Below are 18,908 nucleotides of genomic sequence, written 5' to 3'. Positions count from 1 at the left end.
CTGCAGGATTTCAGTCCTTCACGGCGTAGTGTGTTACCAATGGTTTTCTTGGTGACTATGGTCCCAGCTGCCTTGAGATCATTAACAAGATCCTCCCGTGTAGTTCTGGGCTGATTCTTCACCGTTCTCATGATCATTGAAACTCCACGAGGCGAGATCTTGCATGGAGCCCCAGACCGAGGGAGACTGACAGTTATTTTGTGTTTCTTCCATTTGCAAATAATCGCACCAACTGTTGTCACCTTCTCACCAAGCTGCTTGGCGATGGTCTTGTAGCCCATTCCAGCCTTGTGTAGGTCTACAATGTTGTCCCTGACATCCTTGGACAGCTCTTTGGTCTTGGCCATGGTGGAGAGTTTGGAATCTGATTGATTGATTGCTTCTGTGGACAGGTGTCTTTTATACAGCTGAGCTGAGATTAGGAGCACTCCCTTTAAGAGAGTGCTCCTAATCTCAGCTCGTTACCTGTATAAAAGACACCTGGGAGCCAGAAATCTTGCTGATTGATAGGGGATCAAATACTTATTTCCCTCATTAACATGCAAATCAATTTATAACTTTTTTGAAATGCGTTTTTCTGGATTTTTGTTGTTGTTATTCTGTCTCTCACTGTTAAAATACACCTACCATTAAAATTATAGACTGATCATTTCTTTGTCAGTGGGCAAACGTACAAAATCAGCAGGGGATCAAATACTTTTTTCCCTCACTGTATCACTTACCTCTGGACAGTAGACGCAGAAGCAGAGTTGAACTTCAATGTCACAGTCTGTGTCTTTACATTGATGCTGCTATTATGGATACTGTTTACATTTCAGGTTATCATTTTAATTGCTTTTAGTAAAATGATTGTGCAGCTGTATAACATTCATTTAAAAAGAGAACGGTCTTGGTTCTAATGTGTTGATACTCGACTGTAAAACACATCAGCTATGCAAAGAAACTGTATTTTTTTTTCCTGATAGGTGCCTCACCTGTCAGAAAAGTCACCAGCTGCAAATTATTTATTAAGTAAATCATCATCATCATCGTCATCATAATAATAGTCATAGTAGTATACAAGCTGTAAGACCTTGATGGGAAATCACCCTGTAACAAACTAATATGGAGAGGATAAGTATAAGTATGAAGCACTGTTAGGGACACAATGCACCCCATGCTACATACACTAGACTTATATACTGAGATGCATACACTATACAGGTGTCTCTCCTTATACCAATCTCACTTTTTATGTTTTATTTATAACAAGATTTAATTAAAAAGGCATTATTCAATTTAATAGATAAATAATCAATTTATTTCAGATAGCCCACTTGATGCAGGATGGTAAGGCAATGTCCTAATGTGCTTAATGCCATTTTTCTTACAAAACTCCTGACACTCCTCAGTAGTTGAACGTTGTTCCATTACCTGTCACTAGCATCTCTGGCAACCCATGCGTTGTGAAGGTCAACCTCAGCTGGTTTATGGTTGCTTGAGAAGTAGCAAAAGACATGGCATGAATATCTATCCACTTGGAGTGGGCATCAATGAGCACCAGGAACATCTTTCCCATAAATGGACCAGCAAAATCCACATGTAGCTAGGACCACGGTCTGTCAGGCCACTCCCATGGATGTAGTGCTGCCGGTGCTGGTGCATGATGTGTACTCTGGCAAATGGTGCAATCTCTCACATTCTTCTCCAAAATTTGGTCCATGCAAGGCCACCACACTAAACTTCTAGCTAGACTCTTCATACGGCAGATGCCTTCATGAAGTTCAGACACAACTTTCTCCTGGAGTCGTGGTGGCACAAGCAAACAATGGTCTTGGATGCTCAATTCAGTCCTTCTTCGAAAATATGGCCTCAGGGCCTCCAATTCTGCTTCTGCTGACCAAACACTTTTAAAAAATGTCAGGACACGCAACAAGATAGGGTCTCTTCTGTTTCCTGACTGTGTTTGTCCAATATTGACAGGGTTTTCCAGCAACAAAACCATCTCCCCTGATTTTGGCACATGGATGGGTGTTTTCTGCAGTGGTAAATGTCCATCAGCATTACTGTGCATTTCTCCACTCCTCTAGCGAATTTCATACTCATAGCCAGCAAGCAACAATGCCTAGTGTTGAATTCTTCCTGAAGCCTTCAGTGGAATCAACTTATTCTCACTGAAAAGGTTCATCAAAGGCTGGAGCCAAGATGCAGGAAGCAAAATTTATTGGTCTTTCACTTCCATCAGGCAGGATGTGCGATAGCACTCCTCCCACTCCATAAGGTGATGCATCACATGCCAAGAGCAATGGTCCTAGCGTCAAAATGCACTAACAATTGTGTTGTTAGCAAAAGCAGCTTTGCTGACTGGAAGGCGTTTTCCTGCTGTGTTTTCCAATGTCAGGGCACCTTTTTCTGTAGTAACTGATGAAACTGTGCCAAATTTGGCAGAAAGCGATGGTAGTAGTTTACCATTCCTAAAAATTACTTTAACTCTATTATCCGTCTTGAATGCCTTGAAGTCCAATTTCCATTTGTGTCCCTGGGTGCCTGTGTCTCTGCTGATCTGGAAAAGCTCCTCTGGTTTGATGTGGTCGATACCTTTCATTGATTTTGAAGACTTGAATCAAGTCCCCACGCAGTCTCCTCTGTTCCAGGGTGAAAAGGTTCAGTTCCCTCAGTCTCTCAGTAGGACATTCCCTTCAGACCTGGAATGAGCCTGGTTGCTCTCCTCTGAACTGTCTCTAGAGCAGCGAAATCTTTCTTGAAATGTGGAGCCCAGAACTGTACACAGTATCCAGATGAGCTCTAACTAGTGCATTGTACAGTCTGAACATCACTGCCCTTGTTCTCAATTCTACACTTTTGACACTGTTTGCCTTTTTCATTGCTTCCCCACATTTTTTGGATGAGGAAAGTGATTAGTCTTTCTCATGTCTTACTTCTTCCAATTCTATTCCTCCCATAGTGTAATTATAGTGGACATTTTTGTTACCTGCACGTATGACCTTGCACTTGTCCACATTGAATTTCATCTGCCAGGTGTCGGCCCACAACTGAATATTATCAAAATGCCTTTAAGTAGCCTGTGCTGCTGAGATTGTATCTGCTGAGCCACCTATTTTAGTATCATCTGCAAATTTGACAAGTTTGCTAACTATCCAAGAGTCCAAATCATTAATATAGATTAGAAAAAGCACAGGCCCTAGTACTGATCCCTGTGGAACTCCACTAACAACCTCACTCCAGTTAGAAGCGACTCCTCTAATCGACACCCTCTGTTTCCTAGACATCAACCAGTTCATAATCCATCTACTTACATTACCCTGAATGCCTACAGCTTCCAATTTGAGGATCAGTCTTTGGTGTGGAACCTTATCAAAAGCTTTCTGAAAATGTAAGTATATCATATCATATGCTTTCACGTGATCTACAGCTGCAGTTGCATGTTCAAAAAATTCAAATAAATTAGTAAAACATGATCTGCCTCATCTAAACCCATGTTGACTATCTCCAAGAATATGGTTTTCATTAAGATGCTCCTCTATTTTCTGTCTAATCATTTTTTCCAAAATTTAACAAGTATTGCAGGTGAGACTGATTGGTCTGTAATTTCCTGGCTCAGTTTTGTCCCCTTTCTTGTGGATAGGTATGACATTAGCAGTTTTCCCATCAGTTGGAACATCACCTATTCTAAGTGTCATTTGGAATATTTTAGTTAGCAGTCTATACATCATTTGGAAATATACCATCTGGCCCAGGTGATTTGTTTGTTTTTTATTCTGCTAGTCCCTTTAGTACCTCCTCCTCGTTTATCCTGATCTCTGTTTGACTGGACTGATTGTTACCCTGTGACATGTTATCTGTTTTTTCTTTTGTAAACACCTCTGTAAAATGCTAATTTAGAACATTTGCCACATCTGGTTTGTTTTCTAAGATACTTAGAATACATTTAGATACATTTTTAGCTTTTATCTGTTTCACTTCCTCCTTTATTGACCTCTTGCTGCTATAGTATTGAAAAAAGCTCAAAGAGCTATGTTTCTTTCTATTTCCCTCGTTGCTTTCCTGGTCCCTCTCTTAACATCTCTTTGCAGTTCTATATATTCTTATTATTTTGTTTAATCTCTATCCCTTTTTTATGCGCTATACAACATTTTCTTTTTCTTCATATTTTTTTGCATACTTCTAATAAAACATTTTGGCCAATGTTTTTTGGTCCTCAATTTGCTAAGTTTTGGTACAAATTTTTGGTATCTCTGGTAGTATATTCTTGAAATATAACCATTTGTTTCTTGACTGAATCTGTATGCAGTGTGCCCCAGTCTATCTCTTCTAAGTGCCGCCTCATACCTCCAAAGTTTGCTTTTCTAAAATTGTAGACCATTGTTTTAGACTTGGTCCTGTTTTTTAAAGTATGCCTAAAAGCTAACCATATTGTGATCGCAGTTTGTGATTCTCTAGCTTGTGTCCCTCTGACTCTATCTTGGTCATTTGAAAATATCAAATCAATGCATGCGCTCTCTCTGGTTGGTTCCCTGACAAATTGAGTTAGAAAGCAGTCGATGATCGATTAACATCTCAACCATTACTATTTCTGCTTCTGTAGTCCCTGTTGGGCTTTCCCAGTCTATGTTTGGGAAATTGAAATCCCCCATTATAACAGCCACATCCTTGCTACACGCATTCCTGATTACATTGTACAATGCAACATTTTTCTGAATATCTGAGTTTGGTGGTCTGTAACTCTCCTACCACTAATCCTCCAGATCTTTTATTTAAAAGTTGAATCCATAAAGATTCTGTTTCGTTAGCAGGATCTAATTTGAGTTCTTCTGCCTCAATGTCATTTCTGACATATAATGCTACCCCACCACCTCTTCGATTTTGCCTGTCTCTCCTAAACTGTGTGTATCCTTTCAACTAGTATTCATCCCCATCATTTTCTGTAAGCCACGTTTCTGTCACTCCTACAACATCATAGTCACACGCCAGCACTGTGGCTACTAGGTGTAACATCTTGTTCCTTATACTCCTGGCATTGAGGTACAAACATTTCAGAACTTTCCTACCAGCAGTTTCCCTTTGTTTTCTTTCCTTAGTAAAACATCTCCCACTGTCAGAGCGCCATAAATCTAAATTAGGTTGATAATGAACAGAGGTGCTGTATACACCGATCAGCCATAACATTATGACCACCTGCCTAATATTGTGTAGGTCCCCCTTTTGCCACCAAAACAGCCCTGACCTGTCAAGGCATGGACTCCACTAGACCTCTGAAGGTGTGCTGTGGTGTCTGGCACCAAGACGTTAGCAGCAGATCCTTTAAGTCCTGTAAGCTGCAAGGTGGGGCCTCCATGGATGGGACTTGTTTGTCCAGCACATCCCACAGATGCTCGATTGGATTGAGATCTGGGGAATTTGCAGGCCAAGTCAACACCTTGAACTCGTGATTCATCAGACCAGGCCACCTTCTTCCATTGCTCCGTGGTCCAGTTCTGATGCTCACGTGCCCATTGTAGGCGCTTTCGGCAGTGAACAGGGGTCAGCATGGGCACCCTGACTGGTCTGCGGCTACGCAGCCCCATACGCAACAAACTGCGATGCACTGTGTGTTCTGACACCTTTCTATCAGAACCAGCATTAACATTTTCAGCAATTTGAGCTACAGTAGCTCGTCTGTTGGATCGGACCACACGGGCCAGCCTTCGCTCCCCACGTGCATCAGTGAGCCTTGGCCGCCCATGACCCTGTTGTCGGTTCACCGCTTTTCCTTCCTTGGACCACTTTTGATAGGTACTGACCACTGCAGACCAGGAACACCCCACAAGAGTGCAGTTTTGGAGATGCTCTGACCCAGTCGTCTAGCCATCACAATCTGGCCCTTGTCAAAGTCGCTCAGATCCTTACGCTGCCCATTTTTCCTGCTTCTAACGCATCAACTTTGAGGACAAAATGTTCACTTGCTGCCTAATATATCCCACCCACTGACAGGTGCCATGATAACGAGATTATCAGTGTTATTCAATTCACCTGTCAGTGCTCATAATGTTATGGCTGATCGGTGTATAACCTAACTTTAAAATGAAGCTGTTTGCGATGATTCGCTACTTTGAATCGAATTGAATTTTGTAAATTTTCTATGTTTTAAGTAATTTACATAGATAGATTAATGTGTCCAAAGCTGTCCATGATGGTTCCACTTAGTATTTCATATGAGTACATAGGATTAATTTTATACTTGTTAATATATTAATTTTATTAGGCCTATTACTTACATTGCATTTTTAATATCTTTGAGAACTGTTACATTTTTTATTGATTTACAAAACAGGTTTCATAATGAAGTGTAGTCCTGTGACCACCAGCATAAATCAAAGAACTGAAGTTTCCCCTTAAGCATCCTGGACTCCACTGTAACTGTACTGACTATAGCAGTGGTTCCCAAACTGGTCCTGGGGGACCGCCTACCCTGCTGGTTTTTGTTCCAACCGAGCTCTCAATTACTTAATTGAACCCTTAATTGAACTAATAATTTCCTAAATCAGAGACTTTTAATTATTTTAAACAGTAGGGGTTTTAAGTTAAGTATAGAATTATATTAAAAAACGTATTGAAGAAACAACTATTTTCTTACACAATTTAAAAGATAAAATCTAAGCAGATTGTTACTTCAATTAAGGTTCAATTAAGTAATTGAGAGCTCGGTTGGAACAAAAAACAGCAGGGTAGGGGGTCCCACAGGACCGCTTTGGGAACCACTGGACTATAGTGTTCACTGACACGGTCCATGGCGACTGCATGCTGCACACCCTACACAGAAAGTGACTGCTCTAGTTCGTGTAGGTCAGATTTACACACTCTTGCGCAGATCTGCGCTGCTGCGCCAATAGGATCGGTGAAGTTCTGCAGATCTGCGCAGAACTGCGGGAATCTGCGCTACAAGAACGCGAGCAATGACTTAATTTCGAAGACGCTTGTTGCCTGTGCCAAAAAAAAAGTTTGTATTCATAAAGCGAGATGCAGCGTCCAAAATCGAAACGACAGAAGAATCAGTAATACTTATTTTTTAATTGATTTGAAAATATTACAAATAATTATCCATTTCCGTTTTCTAAACCGGCATTATGTAGGTAACCTAAATCGTCACGTTTAGGGCTTGAGGTTGGCGCTAGATTTCAGTTGTTTTTTTGTACACGAGAAAGAGCAGTACGGAAAGTGTGGGTAAATACAGGTCTTATATTCTTAGACAGCCGCCATATTTTATATTTGCAAAATTGTCTCTAATCAGTGTTGTATCAGTAAAATACGCAGTATGTTATTATAAATAATTGCTTTTAAAAGCCAGCTTAGAGGCGCATTGTTGATATAGCCTATGTGTATGCAGGTTAATACCAGTAAGTTATGATTTTAAACGCATTCAAATTTGTACGGCAATTACAAAAATGGATAGAACCAAAAACGGTTTACAATATTCTCTGTAGCTGAAGCTTGTTTACTGGTATTTCGTGAGAAACGATGAATCCGAGTCCTGTCTGACACGCCATCAAAGCGTTTGTGTATTTACTGGATTGCTTTTACTGCGTGTGCCTTTAAACTTCAAGTATCCTTTATCCGGCCCCCTCCTGCTGCGATCTTATTAGAAATTACATTTACATAATGATTTGAGTCGGGAAAGATGCACACCTCAGTATAACCGATCTTAATTTCCTTACATATTTTAATTTAACAGTTTTCTTTTTCTTCGTCATGTTTTACAGCTACACAGTACTGGGCACTTCAATACCCTTGATTCCAGTGCACTGAGCAATGGAAGGTACGTTACTGTCAACCGGTCTTTCTCATCATCATCATCAGCTTTTGGTGTCCCTCTGTAACCTGACCTGTGCATAACGTTTTCTCATGGGTGTCCACTTCTACAAAGTACACACACTATTACGGCTTGTCATACAGGAAATATTTGATTTGAAGTCTGTTATATTTTTTAATACCTTTCTATGTGAATACACACACATTTTTCCAGATTTCTCGAGTATTCCCAAAAAACTACATATGTCATCAATATTGACATGTCATTTAAAAAAAAACAGGAGTATAATGTGCCTTGCCTGTTCGTGTCTGTCTGTCTTGTCTGTGCGTGGTGCTCTCAGGGGACGATGACATGGACCTGCTAGCTTCACTGCTGGAGGAGAACGAGAGAGCAGAGCAGAGCAGCCAGTCCCAGGAGGGGGTGGACGACCTGGATGAGTTGTTTGATCAGGAGGATGATGAAGAGTTTGACGAGGGCCAGGAGGATGAGGAAGAGGAGCAGGAGGGCACCACACAACAGAAGGAAGATGTAAAGGCACTATTTGGAGATGTAGAGGATTTGGAGGAAGAAGACGAGATGGTGCAAGAAACAAGCCGAGGACCAGGAGCTGAAGAAAACCAAGATAAATCTAAGCAGGACTTGGAAGGTATGCATGTCCAGTGATTATTGGTTTAAGTAATTAATCTTGTAAAATAATGCGCATGTGTATGTACATTTTTATTAAGTATTTTTGTGATCTGTATAGATTTTAATTCCATAACAGATTATCTTTATTAACTGTAAAGGGCTTTAAAGTTTGTGCTACCAGTTTCCCCTCTCTCTAATATACTGGAGTTATTGTTTGCAGCTGAACTGAGAAGAATGCAGGAGCAAATGCAGAAGTTACAGCAGCAGTTACTAGCCACACAGAGGGCCATCAGCAGTCCTCCAAAGAGCTCCCCAGCGGACCAACCAAAAGCACAAACTGGTATATATTACTTCTGCTGTTTCTGTTTTACTAGTTGACTGTAGGATATATCAGACTCCTGAAACATGTGTACATAATGTGTGTAATTGTGCTCCTGTTACCTAAGGCCAAGTTATGACATTTCTCCAGTATGGGATGTCTTGCCTAATGCTTTATGATCCAGTGGGAAAATATATATAACAATAAGACTTACTGCTTTTCATTTTTATCCAGCAAGAAGCACCCCCCCTTCACTGAAGGAGAAAGAAGCTAAGAGGCTACAGGAATCCCCTTCTTTTTTTTCGCAGCTTAATTCTGGCAACCATTTCAAATCCAAGCAAAGAGCTGCCCATCAAGCGAAGGTTACAAAGACGGGTATGAATTGTTGGCAGAATTAAATAAATCATTCCTTAAAAATAGACACATATGCAGTTTATTTTTTTATACAGACTTTATATATTGTTGCACTTGATTTTGTCTTTAGGAAACGGGAGCCCCCCAGTGAAGAGTGTGTGTCCAGGGTTGTCGTCTCCACCCCTGGAGAGCAGCAGTAAGCCCAGTGCTGTGCTGCGTTCCCCCCCTCCTGCTGCTCTGGCTGCCCCCCCATTACCCGCTGCCCCCCCAGTGCCATCTGTCCCTCGATTGTCTGGCAGCTCTGCTCCTGCCCCTCGGGATGTCACTGTGGAAAAGTTCTCCGGACTCCGAATCAGGTGCACTTGACTGCGTCCCTGTTCTGTTACAGTTCTGCATGCATTTTTTAACTATATAATTTACACATCCACACACATTTTAAAATTTATTATATATACCTTTTATACTTTTAAATTTTTTACTTGATTTTATCTCCATTTCAAATGTAAACGAGTGCTTAAGCAAGCTATTGGTGGGAACGCTCTCCCCTGTATAGGAGGCCGCGGGTGTCCTCTGTGGAGATGGAGATGAAGATGGCGGATCGCCGAACGATCCGCCTGTCCCAGCTGCCCGACAGGATGGCCCGAGAAAAGCTGGAGGACTGCGACTGGGTGACCTTTGGGGTGGTGATCAGCAAGGTCACGCCTCAGAGCTCGAGCAGCGTGAGTGTGGCCCCATGCCTCATCAGGGCTGTGCTCTCCCAGCTCTGCCACATGGCTTTCTTGCAGACATTCTTCAGTTATGATTTTATTGTTATTTATTGTCATCCATAATTTGTAACAGATTATAATGTATTTATTTTAGGGCTGCCTCAATTAATCAGTTTGTCTGGTCTATTAATCAACTATTGAATTGATCGATGATCAATATTTTCTCTAATCGAGCAAAATGTTATTTTTTTTCCCCCCCATTATAATGAAACGCTAGAAGCGCCGACATTTGGAACTACCTACAAGAGCCAACACCGCTTATTTTAACCGATGGTTCTTTAAAAGCTGTATAATGAAAGGCAAACAAACTAATTAAACTAGCACAAATGAAGTAGGTATTTAAATGAAAATATGAACATAAAACATTAAAATTATTGGTATAAATCACATCACAGCGCTATTTTTTCTAAACGCATCACTGCACAGTGAAAACAAATAAATGTTTATTTGTGGCGTAATCACTGTGTGTCCACTCTATCTGACTACAGCTGTAAGAAGACACTTGTGATGCTATACAATGCGTGTGTTTTTCCAGCACATTAAACACTAGACAGGTGAGGTAGAGACCACAACTTGATTTGTGTGTATGCAGCTAAAAGCTGTCAAGAACGGGTACGCACATTTTTTATGGTGTGCAAATTAGTAATTAAATGGTTTGCTCCCGTTTACTTTCTTCCAGTTTTTGCTGATTTTCCCAGTGACATCAGACCCCACAGCTATTCCTGGCTGGCACTGGACTGAACGTGGCCTGCTCGATTCTTACACCAGGCTCTAATCTGTTAATGACTGCATCATTCATTCATCTCAACACACAGTGGGGTTGTTGGAAACTGCTGAAATATAATTTGGCTCTGCAGGATTTAGATGCTGTGAACTTGAATGCGCTAACTCAGATTTATTTTCACTTAAGTGTACTTCGTAATGGGAGATAATAATGGCAGATTTGTACAAGGTAGCAGATGAAGGCAGTAATCTACCTTCATAATACTGTGCTGCAACAGTCAGTATGTGATCTCTTGGCAAGGGACTGATTTAAATAAATAAAAAACATTCCTAAAATGCTCCTACAGGGCAAGACCTTCAGCATTTGGCGTCTCAACGACCTCCGCAACCTGGATGTGTACGTGTCCCTGTTCCTCTTTGGAGAAGTTCACAAAACGCACTGGAAGACTGACTCTGGCACTGTGATTGGCATCCTCAACCCTAACCCCATGAAACCGAAAGAGGGCTCCGATGGGGTGAGCATCAGGGCCGCAACACTCTCTGAAATTTGTTCAAAATGCACTTGCAGCAGGCTGAGTTAAGGCATATAGAGTGAGAGCCTATTTTCCCTGTCAGCTGGGCCCTGTGCCTCTCTTTTCTCTAGATGATCCCTCTGTGACTGAGTTCTGCCCTGGCTCTGTCCTCTAGGTCTGTCTGTCTGTGGATCACCCACAGAAAATTTTGGTCATGGGGGAAGCCCAAGACTTTGGCACCTGCAGATCCAAGAAGAAGAACGGAGAGCCCTGCAACCAGATTGTCAACTTGGTGAGTTCTGTTCTCTGGGCTGTAAGACCAAGCAAGATCCTGTCCTGATGATAAAACCATGCTGCTGTGGAGTGCTATACACACCCGAATTTTTAAAGAGGCCTTATTTCTTTACAGTCTTCTATTTTGTGTGTGTTGTAGCAGTTTCCTGTAGCTGTGCTTTTACTGTCTGTGCCTGTTGTTGCAGAATGAGTGCCAGTACTGTCAGTACCACGTGAAGGCGCAGTATAAGAAGATGAGCTCGAAGCGTGCAGAGCTGCAGTCCAGCTACTCTGGGAAAGCCCCCAACAAAGTGAAGGGGAGGGCAGGCAGTCTGAAGGAGAGATTGTGCCAAGATGGCTTCCATTACGGAGGGGTGTCTTCAGCGGTGTGTGCAGCTGCCCTGTAAGCACCACTTGGTTCACAATTTATTTTATTAAAATACACAAGTAATTACAAAAATCAAGACTTCCGTGTGATGGTGTGTCATTGGGTTCCCATGTTCCCTCAGTTCTGCGTCTGTTCCCAAGAAGCCGACACAGACGACTTTGAGCACCTTGTTTGTGAAAGGATCGGACCAAATTGTCACAGATGCAAAAAAAATTGGTAAGATTTTCTTTAATCAGTTAGTTAGTAGAGCAGTGGGAAAAAAGTATGACTTAATAAATGCTTCTGACAATCTCAGCAGCATGAAAGTAGAATTGGTTTTGGAAAGCACCACTGATTGGCTTTATTTTGATAGTTCTTCACATGGGCTTAATTCACATGCCAGGAAGCCTTTTAGTGCTCTGATTGAAATGTGTCCCATGGACAGGCAAACATTTTTCTCAGATCTGATCTGCCGCTCCATCTGAAACAGTCTGAGAAACTGCAGCTGGGGTTTTTATTTATTTTCATTTGAATGCGCCATAGTCAGATAAATGCAAAGACACTTTCTGGAATCCTCACATCAGTTCCCGTAGTTACGATGTTAGTACAACTTGTTTAAAATAAAGAAATGGGTATAAAATCAAGTTTACATGTGTACATGTATTTTACTTTCATTTTATTAAACCTTTACACTTTTTCTTCCCCCACTAGTTCTCCTGTGATTCTGTAAATTCTGTGAATGTTTGTTCTTTAGCACTGCAGTCGAACGCTGTCTCTGGATGCTCTGATGGTTTTAAGGACTTATTAGCTGTACCGACTCCAGGAGCACTCAATCTGAAGAGACACTTAACCCAAGCAAAGTCTTCAGGTATAGTACGTTTGGTCACTCTTTTTAAAAACAATCTCTTCGTTACACTGCTGGTATGGGGAGCACTTCTGGATACAGTGATAAATTAGGGCTTTCTTTTGTGGAATGTTCCAACAGTTAAAAGGTGTCTTTTAGTGGGAAAGCAATAATGCCCCCACACAGTTTGATTTTAATGTTGCCACCCATGCAGTGGGAGGGGGGATGCCTGGTCTCACTAGTTAATTGGAACCAATTTTCCAAAGCTGTGAAACTATGTACTAATGAGTAAATCACAAAGTGTGCTTTATAAGGTAGTGTAACACTCTGCCTGCTTGTCTCCTCACTCAAAACAGTTGCATAAAGCCCACATCAGTTATCTTCATTTGAAAGATTAGAGCCCTTAATGTAACTTAATCCAAGTCTCTGGATTAAGTCCTGTGGAGTTCCACAGGGATCAGTACTAGGGCCTTTGCTTTTTCTAATCTATATTAATGATCTGGACTCTGGGATAGTTAGCAAACTTGTCAAATTTGCAGATGATACTAAAATAGATGGCTCAGCAGATACAATCTTGGCAGCACAGGCTATTCAGAGGGACATAGATAATATTCACTTGTGGGACGACACCTGGCAAATGAAATTCAATGTGGACAAGTGCAAGGTAATACATGCAGGTAACAAAAATGTCCACAATAATTACACTATGGGAGGTACAGATCTAGATGATCTAGTCTATGTGGACTCCTCACCTTTCTCCATCCAAGCAATGTGGGGAAGCAATAAAAAAGTCAAACGGAATGCTAGGGTATATTGTCCACTATAATTACACTATGGGAGGAATAGAATTGGAAGAAGTAAGACATGAGTCTAATCACTTTCCTCATCCAAAAAATGTGGGGAAGCAATGAAAAAGGCAAACAGTGTGAAAAGTGTAGAATTTAAAACAAGGGCAGTAATGTTCAGACTGTACAATGCACTAGTTAGAGCTCATCTGGATACTGTGGACAGTTCTGGGCTCCACACTTCAAGAAGGATATCGCTGCTTTAGAGGCAGTTCAGAGGAGAGCAACCAGACTTATTCCAGGTCAGAAGAGAGTGTCCTACTCGGAGAGACTGAGGGAACTGAACCTTTTCACCCTGGAACAGAGGAGGCTACGTGGGGACTTGATCCAAGTCTACAAAATCATGAAAGGCATCGACCACATCAAACCAGAGGAGCTTTTCCAGATCAGCAGGGACACACGCACCCGGGACACAAATGGAAATTGGGCTTCAAGGCATTCAAGACAGAAAACAGGAGACGCTTCTTCACACAGAGAGGCGTCACAATCTGGAATAAACTACCCAGTGATGTGGTAGAAGCTGAAAGTTTGGGAACATTTAAAAATAATCTGGATAGGATCCTTGGATCACTTAGATATTAATGAACACCAAACGAGCACGATGGGTCGAATGGCCCCCTCTCGTTTGTAAACTTTCTTATGTTCTGAAACTAACACGGGTTTTACTTTAAAATATTTAAATGGTAAAATCTCATTGCATATTGGATTCGATCACACAGATCACAGCAGTATAATGTTGGTATTTGTTTCTTTTAGTTTTAACCCTGCATGTTAAAACATTGTTACAAATTATTGCTTGTTTTGCTCAGTTTCAAAAGGGCAACCAGGGCCGGCTATCCAGTCAATTTCTGCATCCCAGCTCATTAAACAGCAGAAACAACAAATGTTGGAGTCAAGGAAAAAGAGAGCCGAAGAGATTCAGAGAAGGTAAAGTTGGTGCAACATTTAGTAGTAGTGATGGTACAGTATGTTTTACTTGTGCTGTTTGAATCAGAAGCATAACCCTAAATAGGATTTGTAAGTAATCTTGGATTATTTGTACTGCTTTTATGTTGTCATTCCTAGTCCTGTTTGTTGGAGGTATATTAATTCTTTAAAAATAACATGCACAAGTCATTGAGTGTGTGTGCTTTTGTTTGTTTGTTATTTAGCCGTCATTTGCTGACCGACAACGGGCTAGTATTCTTTGAAGGTTCATGTTGCCACCAAATGATCGGTTCTTTTCTCTCATCCGCTCCTCCTCAGGTTTTTGCTGAACAGTAGTAATCCTGGCATCCCCGGGACCTCCACCCCAGGCCGGTCGGCTGCCACATCCCCAAAGGTTGTGGCCGAGTTCCCCCGCGAGCACCACGAGAGACGAGCCACGCCAAATGCACCCAAACTGGGCCGCGGCCTCACTGAGGGGCAGGACGTCTTGTTTTTTGACGACTCTCCTCCTTCTGCTCCCAAAATGAGCTTATCGGCCACGAAGGTAGTTTAGAAAAAGTTTGACTCCACTTTTCTTGGTGGGTGCGTGTGCGTGCATGTGTGTCCGTGTGTGTCATTTCTACTGCCTCTTGCTCATTTCCCCATTCCCAAGGATTTTGGGTTTTATCATTTTGTTGTTTTTCTAATCAGCTTGCTGCATTAAAGAAGCTTAGAGCAAAAGGCGCTGTGATCTCAAAAGAAGACCCCAATGCTGTGAAAAGGAAAAGACTAAACGGCGGCCACAAGGAAATCGCTGAAAGAGTGGAGAAGAGCTTTGCGTCACCTGAAGGTGTGTGTGGTGTTGATAGCTCTCACACGGAGCCATCCATCTGCAGCACGTAGTACAATAAACCATTCTGTCATACTGTTCTGTCTTGGTAATGTATGTGTGATATCAGATAATTTACTGTCGCACCGTCTTTACTGTTCCTGCAGCCGAGCCGATGGACACAGAGGCGGTGGAGCCTGCGCTGAAGAGGAGGCGGCAGGAGCTGGAGTACATGCAGTCGGCTGAGTTCCAGGAAATCCTCAACGCCTCCTCCAGACACATAGGAGCTTTGAAAGCGGTGAGCCCTGCTCTTCAGTCCCATAGGGCAGTGCGTTCAGTACAGTGGTCACCAGCATTGCTGTTCCAAGTCCGTGAAGAAAGTAGTAAAAAACTGCTACAAAGTGAAATGAAATTCCAAATCTTCCAGGACAATCTTTTTTTATATATAAAACCATTTTTATGGATGTGATAAAAAGAAAGGCAAAAAGGAGCCTTGTATGTATACACACGCTTATTTTGTGTCCTATCCGATCCGATTCCGGCCTTGTAAGGTATCGGTTGTTCGATGGCATTACACTCAGACGAAGTGCCTGAGGCCTGTCATTGCGTTTGCAGGCTGAGATCCAGATACAGGAGCAGTACTTTGAGCCGCTGGTGAAGAAAGAGCAAATGGAAGAAAAGATGAGGAACATACGAGAGCTGAAATGCAGGGCTGTGACATGTAAAACGGTAAGTCACACGTAGCACGGGTACCATGTCTGTTTACTTGTGACCTAGTTAGTTCAATCCAAACTCATTTCGGCTAAGGCTGATTCGGCAAAAATCTATTTGGCACTTGCATACGTTCTGTCTTGTATGATTGTTATCATTTGTTTTTTTTTTATCTAAAAAGTATCAAATAACTAATTGTATGTCCACATGGCCAAGTGAAATAAGAATAGTAAGTACTAAAGTAAGTATTACATTTTTAGGACTATAAGTGGATTTATTTCAGTTCTAACACATTAACAGTCTGTCATTTACATAAAAGAAATGGTTAAATATTTCATTTTTTTTAATAACTGATTTTATCAACCTACAACTAAATACACTACAACCACATTTAATATTTGATGTGGATTTGTGTCGGCTCCGTCACAAGACTACCTTCAGTTGCCCTAAACCATGAAGGGTTTGATTCACTCCTGTTTTCCTTTGCAGTGCAAATACACTTACTTCAAGCCCTTGGATACCTGCGTCAGTGAGAAGCACAACTATCATTGGCACGATGCGTTGAAGCGCTTCTTCAAGTGCCAGTGCGGTCAGAGGTCAATCTCGCTGGACAGGATGCCTCATCAGCACTGCAGGTAAGGGCCTTGCCCAGGTCCTAAACTGGCAGCTCGCAGATTTGGAGGCAATATGTGTAGAAAAAGGATTTGTTTTATTTTGTTTTCACACACCAGCAGATTGTTTATGTTGGAGAAAACCGTCACTGATGCCAAAGTGTCTTTGTAGGTATTGTAAATGTGTGTTGGCCTAGTCAGCCAACGGCACTAGTTTTCCATCTCTGTGTCGAACCTAGGGATCAGACTGCGGGTCCACTGTGTCGCAGTGTGGGCAGTAGTCAGTGGTTGTCCTGCAGAATGACGCACTCTACTGGCTTGTCTTTATTCTCTCGTGTTTCTCTGAATTAAATCTCAATTGAATCGAGTTGATTTATCCTGCAGTATTCAAATTACATCAACGTGATGCAAGTAAGGAAATAGAATGTTTCGTTTGATTATAATTTTCATGGAATACTATTCAATTGACCTTCAATGGAATTCATTGCGTTTATTATTTTTTTTCCCTGCCCTGTTACAAGTTTTTATTTCTCAGTCTGTGCAGTAAGTATTGCCAATCTCTATAGGCTAATGCCTTAATCTGTGTGAGCCTGGCTGCTGGTACATGTTATTCGTTACAGTAAGTGTGTGAGTCTTCAGCACGCAGCTTGGTCAGATATAATGCATGTTAATGATGAGTAAATGGCAACCAGATGGCACTGACACTAAACTGCATTGCAGACGAGCCACTGGTCAAGTGTGTTCCTGGGTTACAGCTGTCCTTTATTTGTCTTGCATGGGTAACTATTTACACAGTTGGGTTCAAACTGGAGTGAGACTGAATAAGTGCCTTGTTCAAGGGTACTGCGGTTCGCACATGAGATTTCTGCCCACAGTCCTTGGGTCACAAGTCCAGCGCCCCGGCCTCTTCTCCACGCTGCAGTGGATTCATTTAAAATTGTGTGTGGGGGAACTGATGTAGTGTCAGACAGTTGTTACCCACCTCAGACACGCGTATGAAAAACAGCTCTGCAGGAGAGATGCAATTCCACGTTTACATTTAATATTTTGCTCAAGGATGTTAACTTGCATACACGGACACTGAAACGTCCCTGATGATTTTTCAATTGTACCTCTGTAAATGATTTGGAATGAAAATATTGGGTTCTGTGTGTTTTTCATTTCTGACCATTTTTTTGTTTTTTCTTCCTTGATTTTGACAATTTCAGCAACTGTGGTCTGTTCAAGTGGGAGAGGGACGGAATGCTAAAGGTATGTGTGTCAGCCACTCCCGAATGATGCCGTTTGATTTATTTTGTGATTTTTAGTGACTAGTCTTTGGGAACTAAAATTTCTATGAACTAGAGCAGGCAGGTGCAGGGGGGCCACAGAGGTTTTGGATGCACAAGAAAATGTAACGCATAAAATAAAGGAATAAACATTACTTGTGTATCAAAAATACAAAGGTTTCTACCAGAATTAAGAGTCTGTGCATCAAGAGGAGCTGAAGTTTCTCACAGAAAGCTGAGTTTAATTTCCAAGTCTATAAAACGGGAGAGTGGGCAGGTGTGGGGATATATCACACTCATTATCATCAGGCCTTAGGATCTGGACAAAGGCCTACCTAAGATATTTCTACTTGCTTATATATATAATCTACAATCTGCTGTCTTTTTAGGAGAAGTCTGGAATAAAGATTGGAGGAGAGCTGCTGTTAACCAGAGGAGAGGAGCAACCCAAATTCCTCAGCAGTATGAAGTGATTTGTAGATGAATACCCTGATGGTGATTTTACGATCTCATTTCAGCAAGAACCTGGACATTTTTTTGCTTCAGGGTCATTTCTCCCTAGATTATGAATCCTCAAATTTTTAAGCTCTTTACTGTACATACTGTTTATTTTTGTGTGTTTTAGGATCCATTCTTCCTCCTGAATCATGTTTTTTAAAGTCCATTCTGGCTCTTACCATGATGTAAACTGTTGGCCGGGTGTTAATGTACATTTTGTTTTTAATATTATGCTATATGAAAAAAGCATTTCTAAAGTATATTTTAATTTTTTTAAATCTATGCAGTTGTTACCCTTTTAAATTAAATGCTCCAGATTTCATACGCTTGTTGGTTCAACAAGTTCAGTTCTGACATTGTTACCACACATGCCTGCACTCTTGACTTCTCCATCAGAATCTCTCTCTTCTAATCACCTTCCTCCTGGACATGGGGTAAGCTATTTGTAATGAAGCAGATCAACCCACAGAATAGGGTAAAGACTTCTGGAAAGGGTCTGATTTACTCTGTTCATAACATACATATACATGTTCATACAGATGAGTAGCTTACTAGTGGTGGTGTTTGGTAGAAGAGCAGGCAATATCTAATACCCGGTGTTTTTGTCTGATTCCTGAACTTCCCACAAGAGTCCAACTCTATACTTGATGGGGTTGTGGGGATCTATT

The 18,908-nt window shown here is 41.5% G+C and overlaps 1 protein-coding gene across 4 annotated transcripts; it reads left to right on the top strand.

Annotated features, from left to right (window-relative positions):
* Positions 1-6,729: 6,729 nt before the first annotated feature.
* Positions 6,730-18,562, top strand: mcm10 (minichromosome maintenance 10 replication initiation factor). 4 transcript variants are annotated; one of them, XM_066705026.1, is made up of 20 exons: positions 6,730-6,818; positions 7,737-7,792; positions 8,127-8,432; positions 8,634-8,753; positions 8,967-9,107; positions 9,217-9,442; positions 9,640-9,805; positions 10,924-11,091; positions 11,264-11,380; positions 11,568-11,764; positions 11,871-11,965; positions 12,483-12,596; positions 14,227-14,344; positions 14,663-14,888; positions 15,035-15,173; positions 15,320-15,450; positions 15,768-15,881; positions 16,353-16,498; positions 17,683-17,725; positions 18,132-18,562. In XM_066705026.1, exons 2-20 carry the CDS (start codon positions 7,786-7,788, stop codon positions 18,213-18,215), a joined length of 2,658 nt encoding a protein of 885 aa, XP_066561123.1. In that variant the 5' UTR covers positions 6,730-6,818; positions 7,737-7,785; the 3' UTR covers positions 18,216-18,562. The 4 variants fall into 4 exon arrangements, with proteins under 4 accessions (XP_066561123.1, XP_066561121.1, XP_066561122.1 ...); XM_066705024.1 differs by lacking the exon at positions 6,730-6,818 and adding an exon at positions 7,102-7,200; XM_066705025.1 differs by lacking the exon at positions 6,730-6,818 and adding an exon at positions 7,116-7,196.
* The last annotated feature ends 346 nt before the right edge of the window (positions 18,563-18,908 follow it).

Source organism: Amia ocellicauda, chromosome 5, assembly GCF_036373705.1.
Source record: "Amia ocellicauda isolate fAmiCal2 chromosome 5, fAmiCal2.hap1, whole genome shotgun sequence".
In the NCBI taxonomy this organism is placed as follows: Eukaryota; Metazoa; Chordata; class Actinopteri; order Amiiformes; family Amiidae; genus Amia; species Amia ocellicauda.
Note: the sequence above shows the minus strand (reverse complement) of the source record. Positions and strands in the feature narration are given on the sequence as shown.